The 20,777-nt window shown below is 35.2% G+C and overlaps 1 protein-coding gene across 1 annotated transcript in view; it reads left to right on the top strand.

Annotated features, from left to right (window-relative positions):
* Window positions 1–20,777, top strand: part of LOC150100523 (uncharacterized) — a 194,435-nt gene that overhangs the window by 86,045 nt on the left and 87,613 nt on the right. Inside the window, exon 8 of the mRNA XM_090402683.1 lies at window positions 11,967–12,018. Coding sequence (XP_090258809.1) covers window positions 11,967–12,018 — 52 coding nt within the window. The remainder of the gene's footprint in view (window positions 1–11,966; window positions 12,019–20,777) is intronic.

Below are 20,777 nucleotides of genomic sequence, written 5' to 3'. Positions count from 1 at the left end.
GTTAATGTTGGCTAAGGAGATGCATGGATTTAGAGTTGAAGAATCCAAATTTTCCATACCTTACATGGTCAGTTTGACACTTCCAGGACATTTGATCAGATTGGGCATAAAAGTTTTTTTACCAGACTGCCATTGTTATGGTCGTCTATTAATGATTTTTTAATGGAGAACCCACCCACAAGAGGTTGATCAACCTGTAGTACACTAGTACCATGGATGCATATTAAGAAACTCATTCACATTTGGCTTGAAAAACTCTGGATTGTATATCAGAGGACCTTGTAACCCCTAGGGGACCTCAGGGGACCCTGTAACCCTTAGAGAGCGTGTCCCCTGGGTGGCGGATAGGGGAGCCCACCATGTGTGTGTGTGTACATGCGCGTGCGTGTGTGTATATATATATATGGTGGGGTGGTCCGAATATACTGAATAAGGACTCGTAGACCAACAGGACCATAAGGGGCAATCATCTTGATTGTAAGGGAAGCGGCACTCCCATGGACCCCTAGCTGGACCTATCCTCTCCTTCTTCTACTTTGAGGAAGAGCCACTTACTTTAATCTTTGCTATAAGGCCTTATCAGCCAACTCTTCTTACTTTATGACCCTTGTGCTATTAGAGTACTCGAGGGCCATGGGGTCTTTTCATTTCTGGCCTTACAACAATGTCCTCTCTATAAACCTTACTATATTTCTTCTATAATCTACCCTTTCCGCTTCAATATACCCTATTCCTCCTATGGGTTTAAATTCGGAAGAAGGTTAGTTCAGAAGCCTTAAGGTAGCAGCCCTACCACTGAACTATTCCATCGTCAGGCTAGTCCCCTAACATGGAGAACATAACCATACTTGTAAGCTGACAGAAAAAGATAATCGGATTGAATCAATGGGAAACGACCCTGGAATGGAAAAGGGAAAACGAAAAAGGAAACGACAAAATATAATACACATAGCAAACTGGAATGTAAGAGGAATAGCATATAAAGAAATAGAATTAGACCAGTTATTAAATGAAAGAAATTTTAAAATAGCAGTAATCACTGAAACAAAAAAGAAATTAAAAGGAACTATGAGAACTGAAAATTTTAATGTGATATACAGTGGAGTCGACAGAGACCAAAGAGCACAAGCAGGAGTCATGATTTGGATTCATAACTCCCTTTCAAAACAGTTAAAACATTATAAATTATGGAATGAAAGAATAATAGAAGCTAGAATAAAAATAGATAGAGGCTATTTAACAATAATTGGTTTATATACCCCAGAAGAAGGAAGAGAACAGGATAATATTGATTTTTATAATAATAAAAAATAAAAAATACTTCGATACTGAACGAACGAGGATGGGCTGGCAATTTGGGATTTAGCCGACCAAATTGTATTCTTATTGGTTAAACCAAAATAAAAAATGATGGTACAACCTGACAAAATTTCATGCCGGCTGGGGCGTCGCCCGGTTAAACAAGACTCCTGTTGTTTTCGCCAGGGAACCAGGGCGAACAGCGAAAAGTCAGCTACTGGAACAAATCTGAAAACAAACCCCAACTCAACATCACCAGAGTTAAAGATCGGTACTATCAACGTAAGAAGCCTGAATGGCAAAGAAATGGAGCTAGCTGAGGAATTAGATAAGTACCAGATCGACATAATAGGGGTGACTGAAACAAAAAAGACCAAAACTGGTGAGATCTTTCTGAGCAATAAATACAAAATGTTATATTCAGGCAATAACAATCAAGGAAAAGAAGGAGTAGCCATAGTATTCAACACAAAATACGAGGCTAATCTTCTTGAATGGCAGTCAGTCTCAAGTCGATTAATGTGGGCAAATATGAGAATGGGGAACTGGACAATGAGACTTATTTGTGCCTATGGTCCCACAGAAGGTTCTACTAAGGTAGAAGTGGAGGGATTTTTTGAGGCTTTAGAAAAAGCAACTGACACAATGAAAAAGGAAAAGTTGGTCCTTGTTGGGGATCTAAATAGTAGAGTAGGAAATGATTGTGAGACATACAAAAATATTTTGGGAAAATTTGGAGAAAAGAGCAAAGCTAAGAATAATGGCAAATATCTGTTGGATTTCTGCTCAGGACATGGACTGGTTATTACTAACACCATGTTCCAACATAAAAATGTGCACAAATTCACATGGAGAGAAGAGGCTAGGAATAAGAAAAGTCTCATTGACTATGTTATTGTTGATAGTGATGTTTTCTCCCCTGGTGCAGGACACCAGAGTGTACAGAGGATTTGAAATTGGAAGTGATCACTATTTAGTCTTGAGCAGGATAAAATTGAATTTCATATTGAAAAGAATAACATGTAAGAAAGTTTTAAAGCGAATAAAAGTTGAGCAGCTCTTAGATGTAAACTGTAGACTAAAATACAGAAATATTATTGAAAAGAAAATGAAAGAGTTTGAGAACAGGAATCAAACCTTGGAGATTCAGTGGCAAACTCTGAAGGAAACATTGATTGATTCTGCCAGCGAGGCATGTGGTGAGGTTGTGTGCAAAGATAAAAAAAATCAGAACTCCCTGGTGGACACAGGAAGTTAAAGAGGCAGTGAAGGAAAAGAAGAAAGCATATCAAAAGTTCCTGGCAAATAAGTCAGCTTTTACTCTTACAAAATACAGAGACAAATGTAAGAAAGCTAAACACTGTGTAAAACTAGCTAAACAAAAGTCATGGGAGGACTTTGGCAAGAATATAGAAAATAAATATCAAGAAGGTGGCAAAATATTCTGGAGGTTGTTGAAGAAGCTTAGGAATGGAGGAAAGAGTGCTGTAAAAGGAATTAGAGATGATAAAGGTGAAATGAAAACAGGAGAAAAAGATATCCTTGAAGTATGGAGTAATTACTTTGAAAAACTGCTAAATGAAACAAGCAGTGATGACAGCACAGTGATAAAAAAACACTGACCAGGCATGCAGTCAGGAATACATATCCATACTTGAAGTAGAAAAAGCCATCAAAGGCTTGAAATATGGAAAGGCAGCAGGAGTAGATGATATTCGACCAGAAATGCTGAAGTATGGTGTAAGAGTCTTACAGTGGCTGCACTGCATAGTTCAGAAAGCCTGGACAGAGGGACGAATTCCCGATGATTGGAGTAGAGCTCTCATAGTACCCATATATAAAAAGGGAAATAAAACTGAATGTGAGAATTACAGAGGTATTTCCCTACTGAGTGTTCCTGGCAAGATCTATGCAAGTATACTTGAGAAACGGTTGAGAATAATTGTGGAAGAAAAGCTTGGTGAAGAATTCAAGCTGGATTCAGGCCAAATAGAGGCTGTCAGGATCAGATCTTCACTTTACGACAAATAGTCGAGAAAGCATGGGAATATAACAAAGATCTGTATTTAAGTTTTGTCGATTTGGAAAAGGCATATGACAAGGTGCCAAGAGAGAAGCTATTCAATACGCTGCAGTTATATGGTGTCAATGGGGCATTATATCAAGCAATACTTAGTCTTTATTTGAGTTGTGAGTCAGCAGTTAGAATTGAAGGAAGTACAGGAAGATGGTTTAATGTTAAATCTGGTGTGAGACAAGGATGTACATTATCCCCTCTGTTATTCATTATCTATATGGATCACATTATGAAGGAATGTGGTATTAAACCTGATATCAAAATTGGAGATGTTAATGTCAGCTCTTTGCTTTATGCGGATGATGTTATACTTCTAAATAAATCCGCTACAAGTCTGCAAGATTCTCTGACTAAATTGAAAGCTGTTGTAATAGATATGGTATGAAGGTCAGCAATAAAAAGACAAAGACAATGAAAATAGGGAGAATCATTGAAAATGTCAACTGTGTTGTGAATGGAGAACCTGTGGAACAAGTAAAACATTTCAGCTACTTAGGCACAATTTTTACTGAAAATGGTAAACTAAATATAGAAATAGACAACAGAATCAGCAAAGCTGGTATCGTGGGAAGTCAATTGAATAAATTCATATGGAATAAGAGAGAAATTAGTCGGAACACTAAATTAGCTGTATACAAGATAGTGTTCAAACCAGTTTTAACTTATGGATCTGAGAGCTGGGTCAGAAGTAAAACACTTGACCAAAGACTAGATACCGCAGATATGAGAGTCCTGAGAAAGATTAGAGGCGTGAACAGATGGCATCAATGGCAATATCATATTAAAAATGAGGATATTAGGAAAGAACTTGACATTATCAGCATCCAGGAATGCGTTAGCAGAGCTAATCTCAGATGGTATGATCACTTAAATAGAATGGGAGAGGAAAGATTAGCAAAACAAGTGTTCTCTGCCAGGTTGGCAGGAAAACGACCCAGAGGAAGACCAAGATATAGGTGGATTGATACGGTACAAAGTGCCTTAGACGATAGAAATATAAGATCTGATAATGTTGTAGTCTTGATAAGTAACAGACTGATTTGGAGGAAAATTGTAGATAGGAAGTTAGTAATGATGTAATTTTTTCATGTAGTACTGTCATATCCTGTACACCCCTTGAGGGTACATGGCAGGAATTTGATGATGATGATGATGATAATCAGCTACAAAACATATATAATAAAATAAATAAAAATGATTACATAAATTTAGCAGGAGACTTAAATGCAAGAATTGGAAACACGAAAATTAATAATAATATAGGAATACATGGAGAACATACTCTAAACAGAAATGGTAAAAAATTGATTGACTTTGTAGTTTATAATAACCTAAAAATAATGAATTCCTTCTATAAACATAAAGACATACATAAATATACTTGGGCAGCAAGAGGATGGAAATCGATATTAGATTACTTCATATTAAATGAAAAGACATCAAAATTTTCACTAGATGTTAGAGTTCACAGAGGATATGAAATAAGCAGTGACCACTTCCTTGTTAAAATAAAATTAAGATTACCACCTAAATGGCTACAAGTAACAAGAACAGAAAGAAAAATTGAAACATTTGTTTATAAAACAAATTGAATGACACAAATGTACAATGGCTATATGAACAAAGAATTAACCAGTATCTAGATAAATTAAAACAAAATGAAGAAATAGAAATAGAATGGCTTAATATAAAAACGATACTAAATGCAGCAGCAAATGAAAGCTAAGGAAAGACCAAAAAATTCAATGAAAGAAAAAAACTGAAGATCTGGGTTGATACAATCAAAGAAATAATAAAAAAGAAAAAAGAAGCCTATCACAAATGGTTAAGCAGTAAAAGATTAGAAGATGAAATAGAATATAAAAGAATAAGAGCCATAGCTAAAAGAGAAGTCAGAAAAAGACATAGAGAATCGTGGAATAAATTTGTTTCTAATTTAGAACATGATTTATATAAAATAAGACCCAATGTATATAAGATTTTGAAACACCTAAATGCAGATTCCAAAGAAAACATAAAATTAAACACTGAATTGAAATTAGAATTTCTAAATTACTACACAGAACTGTGGACAGACAAATATTTTAAAAAAGACAACTGGCAAACAATTAATGAAAAGGAAATAACTGAAGAAGAATTAGAAATCAGCCTGAAAGAAACAAGAAACGGAAAATCACCTGGAGAAGATAAGCTAGGTTCAGAACTATATAAATACGCAGGAACAAGATTCAAAGGAAGACTCTTATTATTTTTAAATAAAATTTACTCAACTGGTATCCCCCAATAGAATGGAAAAAAGCAATTGTGATTCCTATCTTTAAGAAAGGTAATAGAGATGACCCTAAAAACTATAGAGGTATCAGTATACTAAATTCATGTTACAAAATATACAGCTGAATCTTAAATAACTAATGAAATATTCCGAAAACTTTATTCTAGAGGTACAAAATGGATTTAGAAAAGGACGATCATGTATAGACCAAGCCTTCTGCCTAAAATTAATAATAGAGAAAAGAAGAGAATATAATTTAGAAACACATATTGCATTTATTGACTTTGAAAAAGCATTTGACAAAGTTAAAAGAAACATATTATTTAACATATTAAAAGAAAGACAAATACCAAATAATATCCTAAAAGCTGTCACAAGTATATATGAAAATAATCAAATACAAATAAGATTAAATCATGAGCTATCATATACAAGAGAGATAAACCAAGGGGTCCGACAGGGATGTCCGCTCTCAGGAACTCTTTTTAATATCTACTTAAATGAAATAATAAAATGGAGTAAAAATTTACATCAAGGAATTAAACTTTCACCTACAGTTAACTTAAACACTCTCCTCTTTGCAGATGACCAAATAATAATTACAAATTCTGAAGATAACTTACAGAAAACTATTTTAAATCTAAATGAGATATCCAAAGATTTTGGTATGATAATATCAACGGAAAAATCAAAAACTGTGGCCTTTAAAGGACAAGATCTAGCAAGAATAAAATAGTATTAGATAACAAGATCTTAGAACAGGTGAATTCATTTAACTACCTAGGATGTATGATCACTTATGAAAAAGATATAAACATAAAAATTGCAAAATATTTAAAAATAACAGGAGTAATTAACTCTATATTTAAACCAAACCTAGTTCAAAAACAAACCAGGCTAAAAGTATACAATACATTAGCCCTACCGGTCTTAATGTATGGAAGCGAAATCTGGACAATAAAACAAAAAGACAAACAAAGATTAACAACAGCAGAAATGAAGTTTATGAGAAAAACTGCAAAGTATACCCTATTTGATCACAAAATAAACGAAGATATTGTGAAAGAATTAAACCAAGAACCAGTAATTGAAAAAATTAAAAAATATAAACATAGATGGATGGAACACGTTCAAAGAATGAAAACAGAAAGATTACCAAAACAAGCCTTAAAGTACAAGCCATTAGGAAAAAGAAAACCAGGATGTCCTCTTAAACGATTCAACGATGACTTCTAAGGCCGGAACAGGCCATACTAGGCCTAAATCCTTGATACGTATGATGATGATGATGATGATGATGACCAGACTGCCATTGTTATGGTCTTCTATTAATGATTTTTTAATGGAGAACCCACCCACAAGAGGTTGATCAACCTGTAGTACACTAGTACCATGGATGCGTATTAAGAAACTCATTCACATTTGGCTTGAAAAACTCTGGATTGTATACCGTGTGAAATATGTGATGGACGACTATTCCAGTGGGCAGTAGTGGAAGGATGATCAAAGAGGAGGAGAAATTTGTTCTGTGGGTTTGAAGTTGAACTGTGAGAGGGTGTTGATTGGCTGTCATGTGTTTGGACAGATGTGATAGTGGGTGGGGGAATTATTGATGCCACTTCTGATGAATAGTCTCCATAGTAGTATTTATAGAAGATCCAGGCTGCAGAAACTGAATTTTTGTGTGAAAGTGAGTTGGATATGTTAGTGAAAGGGGTCATCAGTCAATCTGACCTTTTCTGTACAGAATCCAGTATTTTTAGGGAGTTCATAGGGGCATCCTAAGAATGTCAGAGCAGTATTCAGTGGTCAGGCTGATTCATGATTTGTATGGAGTTTTGGAGGCAATATTTGTGATATGTTTGCTTCAAGAGATTTGAGGTTAGAATTATCACAAGAATTTAAATATCATCTTCTGGCAAACACTAAATGAAAATGAAAAGGAAATAACTAAAGAAGAATTAGAAATCAGCCTGAAAGAAACAAGAAACGGAAAATCACCTGGAGAAGATAAGCTAGGTCCAGAACTGTATAAATATGCAGGAACAAGATTCAAAGAAAGACTCCAATTATTTTTATATAAAATTTATACAACTGGTAACCCCCCCAATAGAATGGAAAAAAGCAATTGTGATCCTATCTTTAAAAAAGGTAATAGAGATGACCCTAAAAACTATAGAGGTATAAGCATGCTAAATTCCTGTTACAAAATATATAGCAGAATTTGAAATAGCAAACTAATGAAATATTCCAAAAACTTTATTTTACAAGTACAGAATGGGTTTAGAAAAGGACGATCATGTATAGATCCAGCCTTTTGCCTAAAATTAATAATAGAGAAAAGAAGAGAATACAATTTAGAAAAACATATTGCATTTATTGACTTTGAAAAAGTATTTGACAAAGTTAAAAGAAGCATTTTATTTAACATATTAAATGAAAGACAAATACCAAATAATATCCTAAAAGCTATCATAAGTATATATGAAAATAATCAAATACAAATAAGATTAAATAATGAGCTATCATATACGAGAGATAAACCAAGGGGTCTGACAGGGATGTCCCTTCTCAGCAACTCTTTTTAATATTTACCTAAATGAAATAATAATAAAATGGAATAAAAGTTTCCATCAAGGTATTAAACTTTCTCCTACTTTGAACTTAAACACTCTCCTTTTTGCCGACGACCAAATAATAATTACATATTCTGAAGATAACTTACAGAAAGCTATTTTAGATCTAAATGAGATATCCAAAGATTATGGTATGATAATATCAACAGAAAAATCAAAAACTATGGTCTTTAAAGGACAAGATCCAACAAGAACTAAGATAGTAATAGATAACAAGATCTTAGAACAGGTGAATTCATTTAACTACCTAGGATGTATGATCACATATGAAAATGAAAAAAGATATAAATGTAAAAATTGCAAAATATTTAAAAATAACAGGTGTAATTAACTATATTTAAACCAAACCTAATTCAAAAACAAACCAGACTAAAAGTGTACAATACATTTTCCCTACCAGTCTTATTGTATGGAAGTGAAATCTGGACACTAAAACAAAAAGAAAAACAAAGATTATAGCAGCAAAAATGAAGTTTATGAGAAAAACTGCAAAGTATACTCTATTTGATCACAAAAGAAACGAAGAAATTATGAAAGAATTAAACCAAGAATCAGTAATAGAAAAAATTAAAAAATATAAACATAAATGGATAGAACATGTTGAAAGAATGAAAATAGAAAGATTACCAAAACAAGCCTTAAAGCACAAGCCATTAGGATAAAAGAAAACCAGGACGTCTTCTTAAACGATTCAACGATGACTTCTAAGGACAGAACAGGCCACTCTAGGCCTAAATCCTTGATTTGCATGATGATGATCTTGAATAGAGATTTGGGTGTTGTCAAGGGTAAGATTAGAGGAAAAGGGTTCTTTTTTGTGGGAAATAATGCAGAGTTGTTTGCTAGCATTGAAGTTTTTATTGAAACCCATTAATGAATGTTTTGAAGATTGGAATTTAAGTTAGTGGAGATTAAAGTTCTGTAGATTGTAATGATTTGTACTTTGCATGGTTTGTCAAATAGGAAGGAGGAGGAGTGCAGTGTCATCAGCACAGCTTTTGTACTGGATTGGTAGTCTGCTGGAGAAGATTCTTTACATATAGAAGGAAGAGGGTGGATGAAAGAACAGAGCTCTTTGTGGGACCCCAGTATTAGTTGTATAGTTAGAAGATTAAGAGCCACCCACCATTACTTGAAGTGAGCATCCAGTCAGAAAGTTGGCCACCGATTTGCTGAAGTTATAGGACAGACTGAATAATGGAAGTTTACTTAATAGACCTTTTTGTCAAACTGGGAGATATCAAGGGCAACCACTAGAGATTTGCCAAACCTTTACATTGTGTTTGTCCAGAGATGGGTGACATAGGATAGTAAATCCCCTATTGATCAACAGTGATGGAATCCACACTATTAGTCATGTATTAGATGAGAGTCCTCAAGATTCTTGTAGATAAACTTATATGTTGGTTACACATGACTTTAAAATTTTTCAGGAAATGACAACATATAATAAAATATTAATTAAAAAAACTTGAGCAAATAAGGGAACATAAAACTATGATATGTGCACGTAGGCACTAGCAAATGAGGCCATTTATTCATTTGCTTGTTGTTAGTGCCTGCATGCACATATCATAGTTTTATGTTCCCAGAAGATAGCAATGTAACATTATCAAAATATTGGAAGGTATTGATTCAAGTTTTTTTAATAAATATTTTAATATACATTGTCATGTCTGGAAAAATTTAAAGTCAAGAGTCTTCAAGGTAGCATAGAAGGTTAATGTTGATGGTGCTTTCCTTTACTTCAGAAAGAACTGAAATGAGAGAGATTGGACGTTAGTTTAAAGGGAAAGATTTGTCACCTTTCTTAAGAGTAAGGTGACAAATTGTATATGGGCTAATATATAGGCTGCAGGATAGATAGAAATGGAATAAGAAAGTTCAAATAGGCGGCTTGGAGTTGGAGTTAACTGTGGAGTACAGACTTTTAGAACAATTGGAGGAATGCTATCTGGGCCAGGAGACTTTTTTGGTATCCAGTCTAAGCAAAATTCTTCTGATCTCTTTCTGGTAAGAGGTCAAATATGACATTAAGTGTTGAGTGTTTGGAATGGTTAGGGAACATTTACCATGATCAGCTATGCAAGAATTGGCATGTACACGTGATGATAAGGATCTAGTGCCTTCCAGTTTGTTGTTCACAGCCAATATAAATGCTGATCTGCCTAGTCACGGTATTGCAGGTTGCTTTTATGAAGTACAGGAAGTTTATTCCATCGCTTCCAGTAATTGTGCGCCCAAAGTGGTGACACTGCTTATAATTCTTCTGTGATTAACAAGAAAAGTAATCTTATACATGAACAAGAAAATTAGTTTAACAAAAATCAAGTGCTCAACGACAAAAAAAATTATATATATTGGGTTGGCAAATAAGTTCGTTCGGTTTATGCGTTAGTACAAGTTTATGCCACTTTGCCTGTCGCTATTGTTGCGCTATTGTTGAAAAGCGACATTTCACATAACCTTTAGTGAATTTTCATTCAGCCTAATTCAGTTGCGTGTGTGTAACATATTTTTAGAAATGGAAGGGAATAATGTACATTACTGGCATATTTTGCTTTTTTATTTCAAAAAGGGCAAACGAGCTGCGGAGGCCCATAAAAAATATGCAGCATATATGGGGATGGTGCCTTAACAGAACACATATGCCAAGAGTGGTTTGCCAAATTCCGTTCTGGAGATTTTGACATTAGTGATGCACAGGTCACTTGACAGGTTGATTCGAGTGTTGTGAAGGATATCGAATCTGTCACAAACAGTGTGGGAGATTGCTGCAGTACTGAACATATTCCATACAAGCATTGAAAACCATTTGCATAAGCTGGGATATGTTTCAAAACTCAATGTTTGGGTGCTGCATGAATTGACTGAGGCCAATATAACTGCTCGCATATCCATCTGTGATTCGCTGCAACGTTGCCAATTTTTGAAGCTGATGATTACGAGAGATGAAAAATGGGTTGTGTATGATAACGTGGTACGTAAAAGATCATGGGGGCACAAGAGCTCACCGCTGCAAACACCCTCGAAAACGGGATTGCACCTAAAGAAGATCATGCTATCTGTGTGGTGCGATTATAAAGGTGTTGTCCATACAATCAGGCAGAACGATTGATTCAGCTGTCTAACGTCCTGAATTGGCAAATCAGAAAGGAGTTGTCTTTCACCACGACAACGCCAGACCACAGATCGTTAACAACCCGGAGTAAATTGTTACGTCTTGGCTGGGATGTTTTGCCGCATCCGTATTCACCGGATCTAGCACCTTCTGATTACCACTTATTCCGATTGTTGCAGAATTCTCTGAACGGGAAAACCTTCGCTAATGAGGAGACTGTCAAAAAGATACCTGGATCAGTTTTTCGCCAGTAAACCTCAGGAGTTTTATGAACACGGCATAGTGAAGTTGGTGGACAGATGACAAGGGGTCATTGATAAAGAGGGTCAATATATAACTGACTAGTATGTATTATATATATTAAATAAAATGTGTTTCATTCCACTCTGAAAAACCGAACAAACTTATTTGTCAACCCAATATATGTATGTATGTATGTATGTATGTATATATATATATATAGCTTTGCTATAAAGACATGATGAAAAATTAAGCAACGTATAAGGATATGGCTGCTTACAAAATCGTGAATATACTTTTGTAATTTTTTATAATTTACAGATACATCTGGTGATCTCAGCAAAGAAGTTAAAAAATTATCTGGAAAATCTCTGTAAGTATTAGCATTCACTTAATTTTCTTAAATGTGAGAAACAAGTTTGAAGTACTAGAGTACTTTAATTAAATGGAAGTTAATATTTAAAGTAGTGTGTTAATGAGTAACAGGTACATGAGTGAAACTTCGTTTGTGCATAGCGGCAATGGGCAAATGGCAGGTCCATAGAAAGATCAGTACTTTTTTTTTTTTTGTATAAATATATTTTTCCCAACTGTAAAATACTGAAAAGAAAGATTGTGGGTGTTTTTTAAAACATCTTAAAACTTTAATTCTCATTTTGTGAATTTTTTTAATCCTGTGCCCAGTCAATCATTTGAATGAATGAAATGTGGCACTTTAGTTACTCTTCCAAGACATTTCATAAGATTTGACATATAGGGATTCTCAGCAAATTTCCATCATATGGTTTGTCTCCATCCTTTGCAATTGGATTGCCTGTTTTCTCTGGGATTAATCACTGTATTGTATAGTGGAGGATGTTTCTCTTAAAATTATCCTGTTAATGCAGGTGTTCTTGAGCAATCTGTTATTTCATCCACTTCTTTTCTGCCTACACATAAACAATCATTCTCTTGTTGACCTCAAATGCTATTCATAGTTTTGCTGATGTTACCACACTCTGTTCATTCTACCTATTTTTTTTCTCCTGAAAAATTCCTTAGATTTTTTACTCTTTCCATTGATAATGCTCCTCAGACTGACACTTATAGTCTTTCCTGCCATTACCACTACGTCTAATAGCATCCTCAGCTTCAGAAAAACTTTCAACCCTTTTTCACTCAAGATGTTACTTTTCATTTTTCCAGCTACTAATGTTGCTGACTGCATAAATCTGACCATCTGTGGAATATTACTCTCATATTCTTCATGTTGCACCTAAGATTGCTATAAAAATTCTTGATGCTGTATAGAAAAGGGATAGTTTCGCTGAGTGATGACTTGCCTCTTTTACAAACAGCTTCTACATTGTTTCTGCTAAAGATATTTTTATGGGTGTTCAGAACTGTTATCTATCATGTTACTCTCAATTTCTGCTGAACTGTAATAACATCAGCAACAGCTGCTCATCATCATTTTTCTACCTTTTTTTTTCCAGTGGAAGAACCGGCTCCCAATTGTTTTCACCAGGGAACCAGGGCAAACAGCGAAAAGTCAGCTACTGGAACAAACCCTAAAACCCACCCAAACTCAGCATCGCGAGAGTTCAAGATCAGTACTATCAACATAAGAAGCCTGAATGGCAAAAAAATGGAGCTAGCTGAGGAATTAGATAAGTACCAGATCGACATAATAGGGGTGACTGAAACAAAAAAGGCAAAAACTGGTGAGATCTTTCTGAGCAATAAATACAAAATGTTATATTCAAGCAATGACAATCAAGGAAAAGGAGTAGCCATAGTATTCAACACTAAATACGGGGCTAATCTTCTTGAACACAAAGATTATTGAAGAAAAAATGAAAGAGTTTGAGAACAGGAACCAAACATTCGAGATTCAGTGGCAAGTCTTGAAGAAAACGCTGATTGATTCAGCCAGAGAGGCATGTGGGGGGGGGGTGGCATATGGGTATGCAAGGATAGAAAAATCGGAACTCCATAGTGGACACAGGAAGTCAAAGAGGCAGTGAAGGTAAAGACGAAAGCATATCAAAAGTTCTTATCAAATAAGGACGCTTGTGCTCTTAGAGAATACAGAGACAAATGTAAGAAAGCTAAACACTGTGTAAAACTGACAAAACAAAAGTCATGGGAGGACTTTGGCAAGAACATAGAAAATAAATATCAAGAAAGTGGCAAAATATTCTGGAAGTTGTTGAAGAAACTTAGAAATGGAGGAAAGAGTGCTATAAAAGGATTTAGAGATGATAAAGGAGACAGAAAACGGGAGAAAACGATATCCTTGAAGTATGGAGTAATTACTTCGAAAAATTGCTAAATGAAACAAGCAGTGATAGCACAGCAGTAAAAAACACTCAACAGACATACAGTCAGGAATACATAACCATACTTGAAGTAGAAAAAGCTATCAAAGGCTTAAAATGTGGAAAGGTAGCAGGAGTAGATATTATTTGACCTGAAATGCTGAAGTATGGTGGTATAAAAGTCTTACAGTGGCTGCACTGCATAGTTCAGAATTCCTGAACAGAGGGACGAATTTCCGATGATTGGAGTAGAGCTCTCATAGTACCCTTATATATAAAAAGGGAAATAAAATTCAGTGTGTGAATTTCTCTACTGAGTGTGCCTGGTAAGAATTATAAAAGCATACTTGAAAAACGGTTGAGAAAAATTGTGGAAAAAAAGCTTGGTGAAGAACAAGCTGGATTCAGGTCAAATAGAGGCTGTCAGGATCAGATCTTCATTTTATGACAAATAGTTGAAAAATTATGGGAATATAACAAAGATCTGTATTAATATCAAGCAATATTTAGTCTTTATTCGAGTTGTAAGTCAGCAGTTAGAATAGAAGGAAGTACAGGTTTGATGTTAAATCTGGTGTCAGACAAGGTTGTACATTATCCTCATTATCTATATGGATCACATTATGAGGGAAAGTGGTATTAAACCTTATATCAAAATTGGATATCTTAATGTCAATTTTTGCTTTATGCGGATGATGTTATACTTCTAAATAAATCTGCTACAAGTCTGCAAGACTTCCTGACTAAATTGAATAACTGTTGTAATAGATATGGTACGAAGGTCAGCAATAAAAAGACAAAGACAATGAAAATAGGCAGAATCATTGAAAATGTCAACTGTGTTGTCAATGGAGAACCTGTGGAACAAGTGAAACATTTCAGCTACTTAGGCACGATTTTTAGTGAAGAAGGTAAATTAAATAGGGAAATAGTGAACAGAATCAACAAAGCTAGTATGGTAGGAAGTCAATTGAATAAATTCATATGGAATAAGAGAGAGAAATTAGTCGGAACACTAAATTAGCTGTATACAAGACAGTGTTCAAACCAGTTTTAACTAATGGATCTGAAGCTGGGTCAAAAGTAAAACACTTGACCAAAGACTAGAAACCGCAGATATGAGAGTCCTGAGAAAGATTAGAGGCGTGAACAGATGGCATCAATAGCAGTATCATATTAAAAATGAGGATATTAGGAAAGAACTTGACATTGTCAGCATCCAGGAATGCGTTAGCAGAGCTAATTTCAGGTGTTATGGTCACTTAAACAGTGTTTGAGGAAAGATTAGTCATACAAGTGTACTCTGCCAGGTTGGCAGGAAAACTACTCAGAGGAAGACTAAGATATAGGTGGATTGATACAGTACAAAGTGCCTTAGATGATAGAAATATAAGATCTGATAATGTTGGAGTTCTGATAAGTAACAGGCTGATTGAGAGGAAAATTGTAGATAGGAATTTAGTAATGACGTAAATTTTTCATGTAGTACTATCATATCCTGTACCCCCTTGAGGGTACATGGCAGGAATTTGATGATGATCTTCTTGAGTGGCAGGCTGTCTCAAGTACAGTGATGTGGGCCAATATCAGAATGGAGAACTGGACAATGAGAGTTATTTATGCCTATGGTCGCACAGAAGGTTCTACTAAGGTAGAAGTGGAGGAATTTTTTGAGGCTATAGAGAAAGTAACTGACACAATGAAAAAGGAAAAGTTGGTCCTTTTTGGGGATCTAAATAATAGAGTAGGAAATGATTGTCAGACATACAAAAATATTTTGTGAAAATTTGGAGAAAAGAGCAAAGCTAATAATAATGGCAAATACCTGTTGGATTTCTGCTCAGGACATGGACTAGTTATTACTAACACCATGTTCCAACAAAAAAATGTGCACAAATTCACATGGAGAGAAGAGGCTTGGAATAAGAAAAATCTCATTGACTATGTTATTGTTGATAGTGATGTTTTCTCCCTGACGCAGGACACCAGAGTCTACAAAGGATTTGAATTTGGAAGTGATCACTATTTAGTCTTGACCAGGATAAAATTGAATTTCATATTGAAAAGAATAACATGTAAGAAAGTTTTAAAGCGAATAAAAGTTGAGCAGCTCTCAGATGTGAACTGTACACTAAAATACACAAAGATTATTGAAGAAAAAATGAAGAAATTTGAGAACAGGAATCAAACCTTGGAGAATCAGTGGCAAACTTTGAAGAAAACATTGATTGATTCTGCCAGAGAGGCATGTGGTGAGGTTGTCTGCAAGGATAAAAAAATCAGAACTTCCTGGTGGACACAGGAAGTTAAAGAGGCAGTGAAGGAAAAGAAGAAAGCATATCAAAAGTTCCTGTCAAATAAGTCAGCTTGTACTCTTAGAGAATATAGAGACAAATGCAAGAATGCTAAACTGTGTGTAAAAATGAGTTTTTACACACTGTTTAGCATTACTCCCATGAGTTTTGTTTAGCTAGTGTAAAACTAGCTGAACAAAACTCATGGGAGGACTTTGGCAAGAATATAGAAAATAAATATCAAGCAGGTGGCAAAATATTCTGGAGGGTGTTGAAGAAGCTTAGGAATGGAGGAAAGAGTGCTGTAAAAGGAGTTAGAGATGACATGAAAACAGGAGAAAGAGATATCCTTGAAGTATTGAGTAATTACTTTGAAAAACTGTTCAACGAAACAAGCAGTGATGACAGCACAGTGGTAAAAAACACTGCCCAGGCATGCAGTCAGGAATACATATCCATACTTGAGTATGGATATGTATTCCTGAAGTAGTAAAAGCCATCAAAGGCTTGAAATGTGGAAAGGCAGCAGGAGTAAATGATATTCGACCAGAAATGCTGAAGTATGGTGGTATAAGAGTCTTACAGTGACTGCACTGCATAGTTCAGAAAGCCTGGACAGAGGGATGAATTCCCGATGATCGGAACAGAGCTCTCATAGTACCCATATATAAAAAGGGAAATAAAACTGAATGTGAGAATTACAGAGGTATTTCCTTACTGAGTGTTCCTGGCAAGATCTATGCAAGTATACTTGAGAAACGGTTGAGAATTGTGGAAGAAAAGCTTGGTGAAGAACAAGCTGGATTCAGGCCAAATAGAGGCTGTCAGGATCAGATCTTCACTTTACAACAAATAGTCGAGAAAGCATGGGAATATAACAAAGATCTGTATTTAAGTTTTGTCGATTTGGAAAAGGCATATGACAAGGTGCCAAGATAGAAGCTATTCAATACGCTGCACTTATATGGTGTCAATGGGGCATTATATCAAGTAATACTTATAGTCTTTATTTGAGTTGTAAGTCAGCAGTTAGAATTGAAGGAAGTACAGAAAGATGGTTTAATGTTAAATCTATTGTGAGACAAGGATGTACATTATCCTCTCTGTTATTCATTATCTATATGGATCACATTATGAAGGAAAGTGGTATTAAACATGATATCAAAATTGGAGATGTTAATGTCAGCTCTTTGCTTTATGCAGATGATGTTATACTTCTAATAAATCTGCTACAAGTCTGCAAGATTCTCTGACTAAATTGAATAGCTGTTGTAATTGATATGGTATGAAGGTTAGCAATAAAAAGACAAAGACAATGAAAATAGGCAGAATCATTGAAAATGTCAACTGTGTTGTGAATGGAGAACCTGTGGAACATGTAAAAAATCTCATTTCAGTTACTTAGGCACGATTTTTACTGAAGATGGTAAATTAAATATAGAAATAGACAACAGAATCAGCAAAGCTGGTATGGTAGGAAGTCAATTGAATAAATTCATATGGAATAAGAGAGAAATTAGACAGAACACTAAATTAGCTGTATACAAGACAGTGTTCAAACCAGTTTTAACTTGTGGATCTGAAAGCTGGGTCAGAAGTAAAACACTTGACCAAAGACTAGAGATCGCAGATATGAGAGTCCTGAGAAAGATTATAGGCATGAACAGATGGTATCAATGGCAATATCATATTAAAAATGAGAATATTAGGAAAGAACTTGACATTGTCAGCATCTAGGAATGTGTTAGCAGAGCTAATCTCAGGTGGTATGGTCACTTAAACAGAATGGGCGAAGAAAGATTAGCAAAATAAGTGTTCTCTGCCAGGTTGGTAGCAAAACGACCCAGAGGAAGACCAAGATATAGGTGTATTGATATGGTACAAAGTGCCTTAGACGATAGAAATATAAGATCCGATAATGTTGGAGTCTTGACAAGTCACAGACTGATTTGGAGGAAAATTGTAGATAGGAAGTTAGTAATGATGTAATTTTTTTTCATGTAGTACTATCCTGTACACCCCTTATACATGGCAGAATTTGATGATGATGAAGTGGTCATGTGACTCAGTCTTTGGAATTTTCTACACCTTCATTCTTCATTTATGAAACCTTGAAGTGGTCAGGTGATTCAATCTTTGGAATTTTCTATGAACACCAATCTTCTTGTTATTCTCAAAATGGGTGAAGATAATGTAGCAAATTTTAATGCTACCTAAACATGGTGTTATTTTCCAGAAAAGAGACCATGCCTCATTGTTCTTCACTTTCCATAACATTGTACTCACTAATCAACATAAGTTTTCTCTTCATGGCTTGAGTTTCACATCTAGCCTATCGTTGCATAAACACATGACATCGGTAGTCTCATCAGCACTCCTCTTCTGTCAACTCTAATACTTCATAAATCACAAATCCATCCAACCTTAGAATATTGTTCTCATATTCGGAGTGGTACGACAAAACCTCCATCACATTTGATTGTATCTAGAAAAAAGAGAGATTACTATTCATTTAATAGATAACCCCACCTCCCTCTCTTGCTTGCTTCCCCATTTGCATTTCCATAATCAATGTTTCTGCATTATTCCATTTCTGTAGGTATTTCATGGAACTGCTGCACTGAATTGGCCACCACCATTCCTCTAACCAGTATATGAACTCAGGCAACTGCTGATCAATATCCATACATGGTTCATCTTTAAATTCACTGAACTGATTTCTCACTCTCTTCCATCATTACACATACCTCTGTCCTTTCGAACAATCTTCCTCCATACTATTTTTCCCAAAGAATATCCACCCCCCCCCCCAATCTTCGAGAAACACATTAACAAGTCTTTGCAACTTTGCTTATATGAGTTTGATATTAAAAATAAATAGAATAAAAATAAAAAAGTGAAAAATAATTAAATAAATGATGGAGAGAAGAGGCTAGGAATAAGAAAAGTCTCATTGACTATGTTATTGTTGATAGTGATGTTTTCTCCCTGGTGCAGGACACCAGAGTGTATAGAGGATTTGAAATTGGAAGTGATCACTATTTAGTCTTGAGCAGGATAAAATTGAATTTCATATTGAAAAGAATAACATGTAAGAAAGTTTTAAAGCGAATAAAAGTTGAGCAGCTCTCAGATGTGAACTGTAGACTAAAATACAGAAATATTATTGAAAAGAAAATGAAAGAGTTTGAGAACAGGAATCAAACCTTGGAGATTCAGTGGCAAACTCTGAAGGAAACATTGATTGATTCTGCCAGAGAGGCATGTGGTGAGGTTGTGTGCAAGGATAAAAAAATCAGAACTCCCTGGTGGAAACAGGAAGTTAAAGAGGCAGTGAAGGAAAAGAAGAAAGCATATCAAAAGTTCCTGGCAAATAAGTCAGCTTTTACTCTTACAGAATACAGAGACAAATGTAAGAAAGCTAAACAGTGTGTAAAACTAGTTAAACAAAAGTCATGGGAGGACTTTGGCAAGAATATAGAAAATAAATATCAAGAAGGTGGCAAAATATTCTGGAGGTTGTTGAAGAAACTTAGGAATGGAGGAAAGAGTGCTGTAAAAGGAATTAGAGATGATAAAGGTGAAATGAAAACAGGAGAAAAAGATATCCTTGAAGTATGGAGTAATTACTTTGAAAAACTGCTAAATGAAACAAGCAGTGATGACAGCACAGTGATAAAAAACACTGACCAGGCCTGCAGTCAGGAATACATATCCATACTTGAAGTAGAAAAAGCCATCAAAGGCTTGAAATGTGGAAAGGCAGCAGGAGTAGATGATATTCGACCAGAAATGTTGAAGTATGGTGGTATAAGAGTCTTACAGTGGCTGCACTGCATAGTTCAGAAAGCCTGGACAGAGGGACGAATTCCCGATGATTGGAGTAGAGCTCTCATAGTACCCATATATAAAAAGGGAAATAAAACTGAATGTGAGAATTACAGAGGTATTTCCCTACTGAGTGTTCCTGGCAAGATCTATGCAAGTATACTTGAGAAACGGTTGAGAAGAATTGTGGAAGAAAAGCTTGGTGAAGAACAAGCTGGATTCAGGCCAAGTAGAGGCTGTCAGGATCAGATCTTCACTTTACGACAAATAGTCGAGAAAGCATGGGAATATAACAAAGATCTGTATTTAAGTTTTGTCGATTTGGAAAAGGCATATGACAAGGTGCCAAGAGAGAAGCTATTCAATACGCTGCAGTTATATGGTGTCAATGGGGCATTATATCAAGCAATACTTAGTCTTTATTTGAGTTGTGAGTCAGCAGTTAGAATTGAAGGAAGTACAGGAAGATGGTTTAATGTTAAATCTGGTGTGAGACAAGGATGTACATTATCCCCTCTATTATTCATTATCTATATGGATCACATTATGAAGGAAAGTGGTATTAAACCTGATATCAAAATTGGAGATGTTAATGTCAGCTCTTTGCTTTATGCGGATGATGTTATACTTCTAAATAAATCCGCTACAAGTCTGCAAGATTCTCTGACTAAATTGAATAGCTGTTGTAATAGATATGGCATGAAGGTCAG

Source organism: Typopeltis vanoorti, chromosome 13 (assembly GCF_054136105.1).
Source record: "Typopeltis vanoorti isolate ZY-2024b chromosome 13, IOZ_Tvanoo_1.0, whole genome shotgun sequence".
Classification (NCBI taxonomy): Eukaryota; Metazoa; Arthropoda; class Arachnida; order Uropygi; family Thelyphonidae; genus Typopeltis; species Typopeltis vanoorti.
This window is presented reverse-complemented; position numbering and strand designations above follow the sequence as displayed.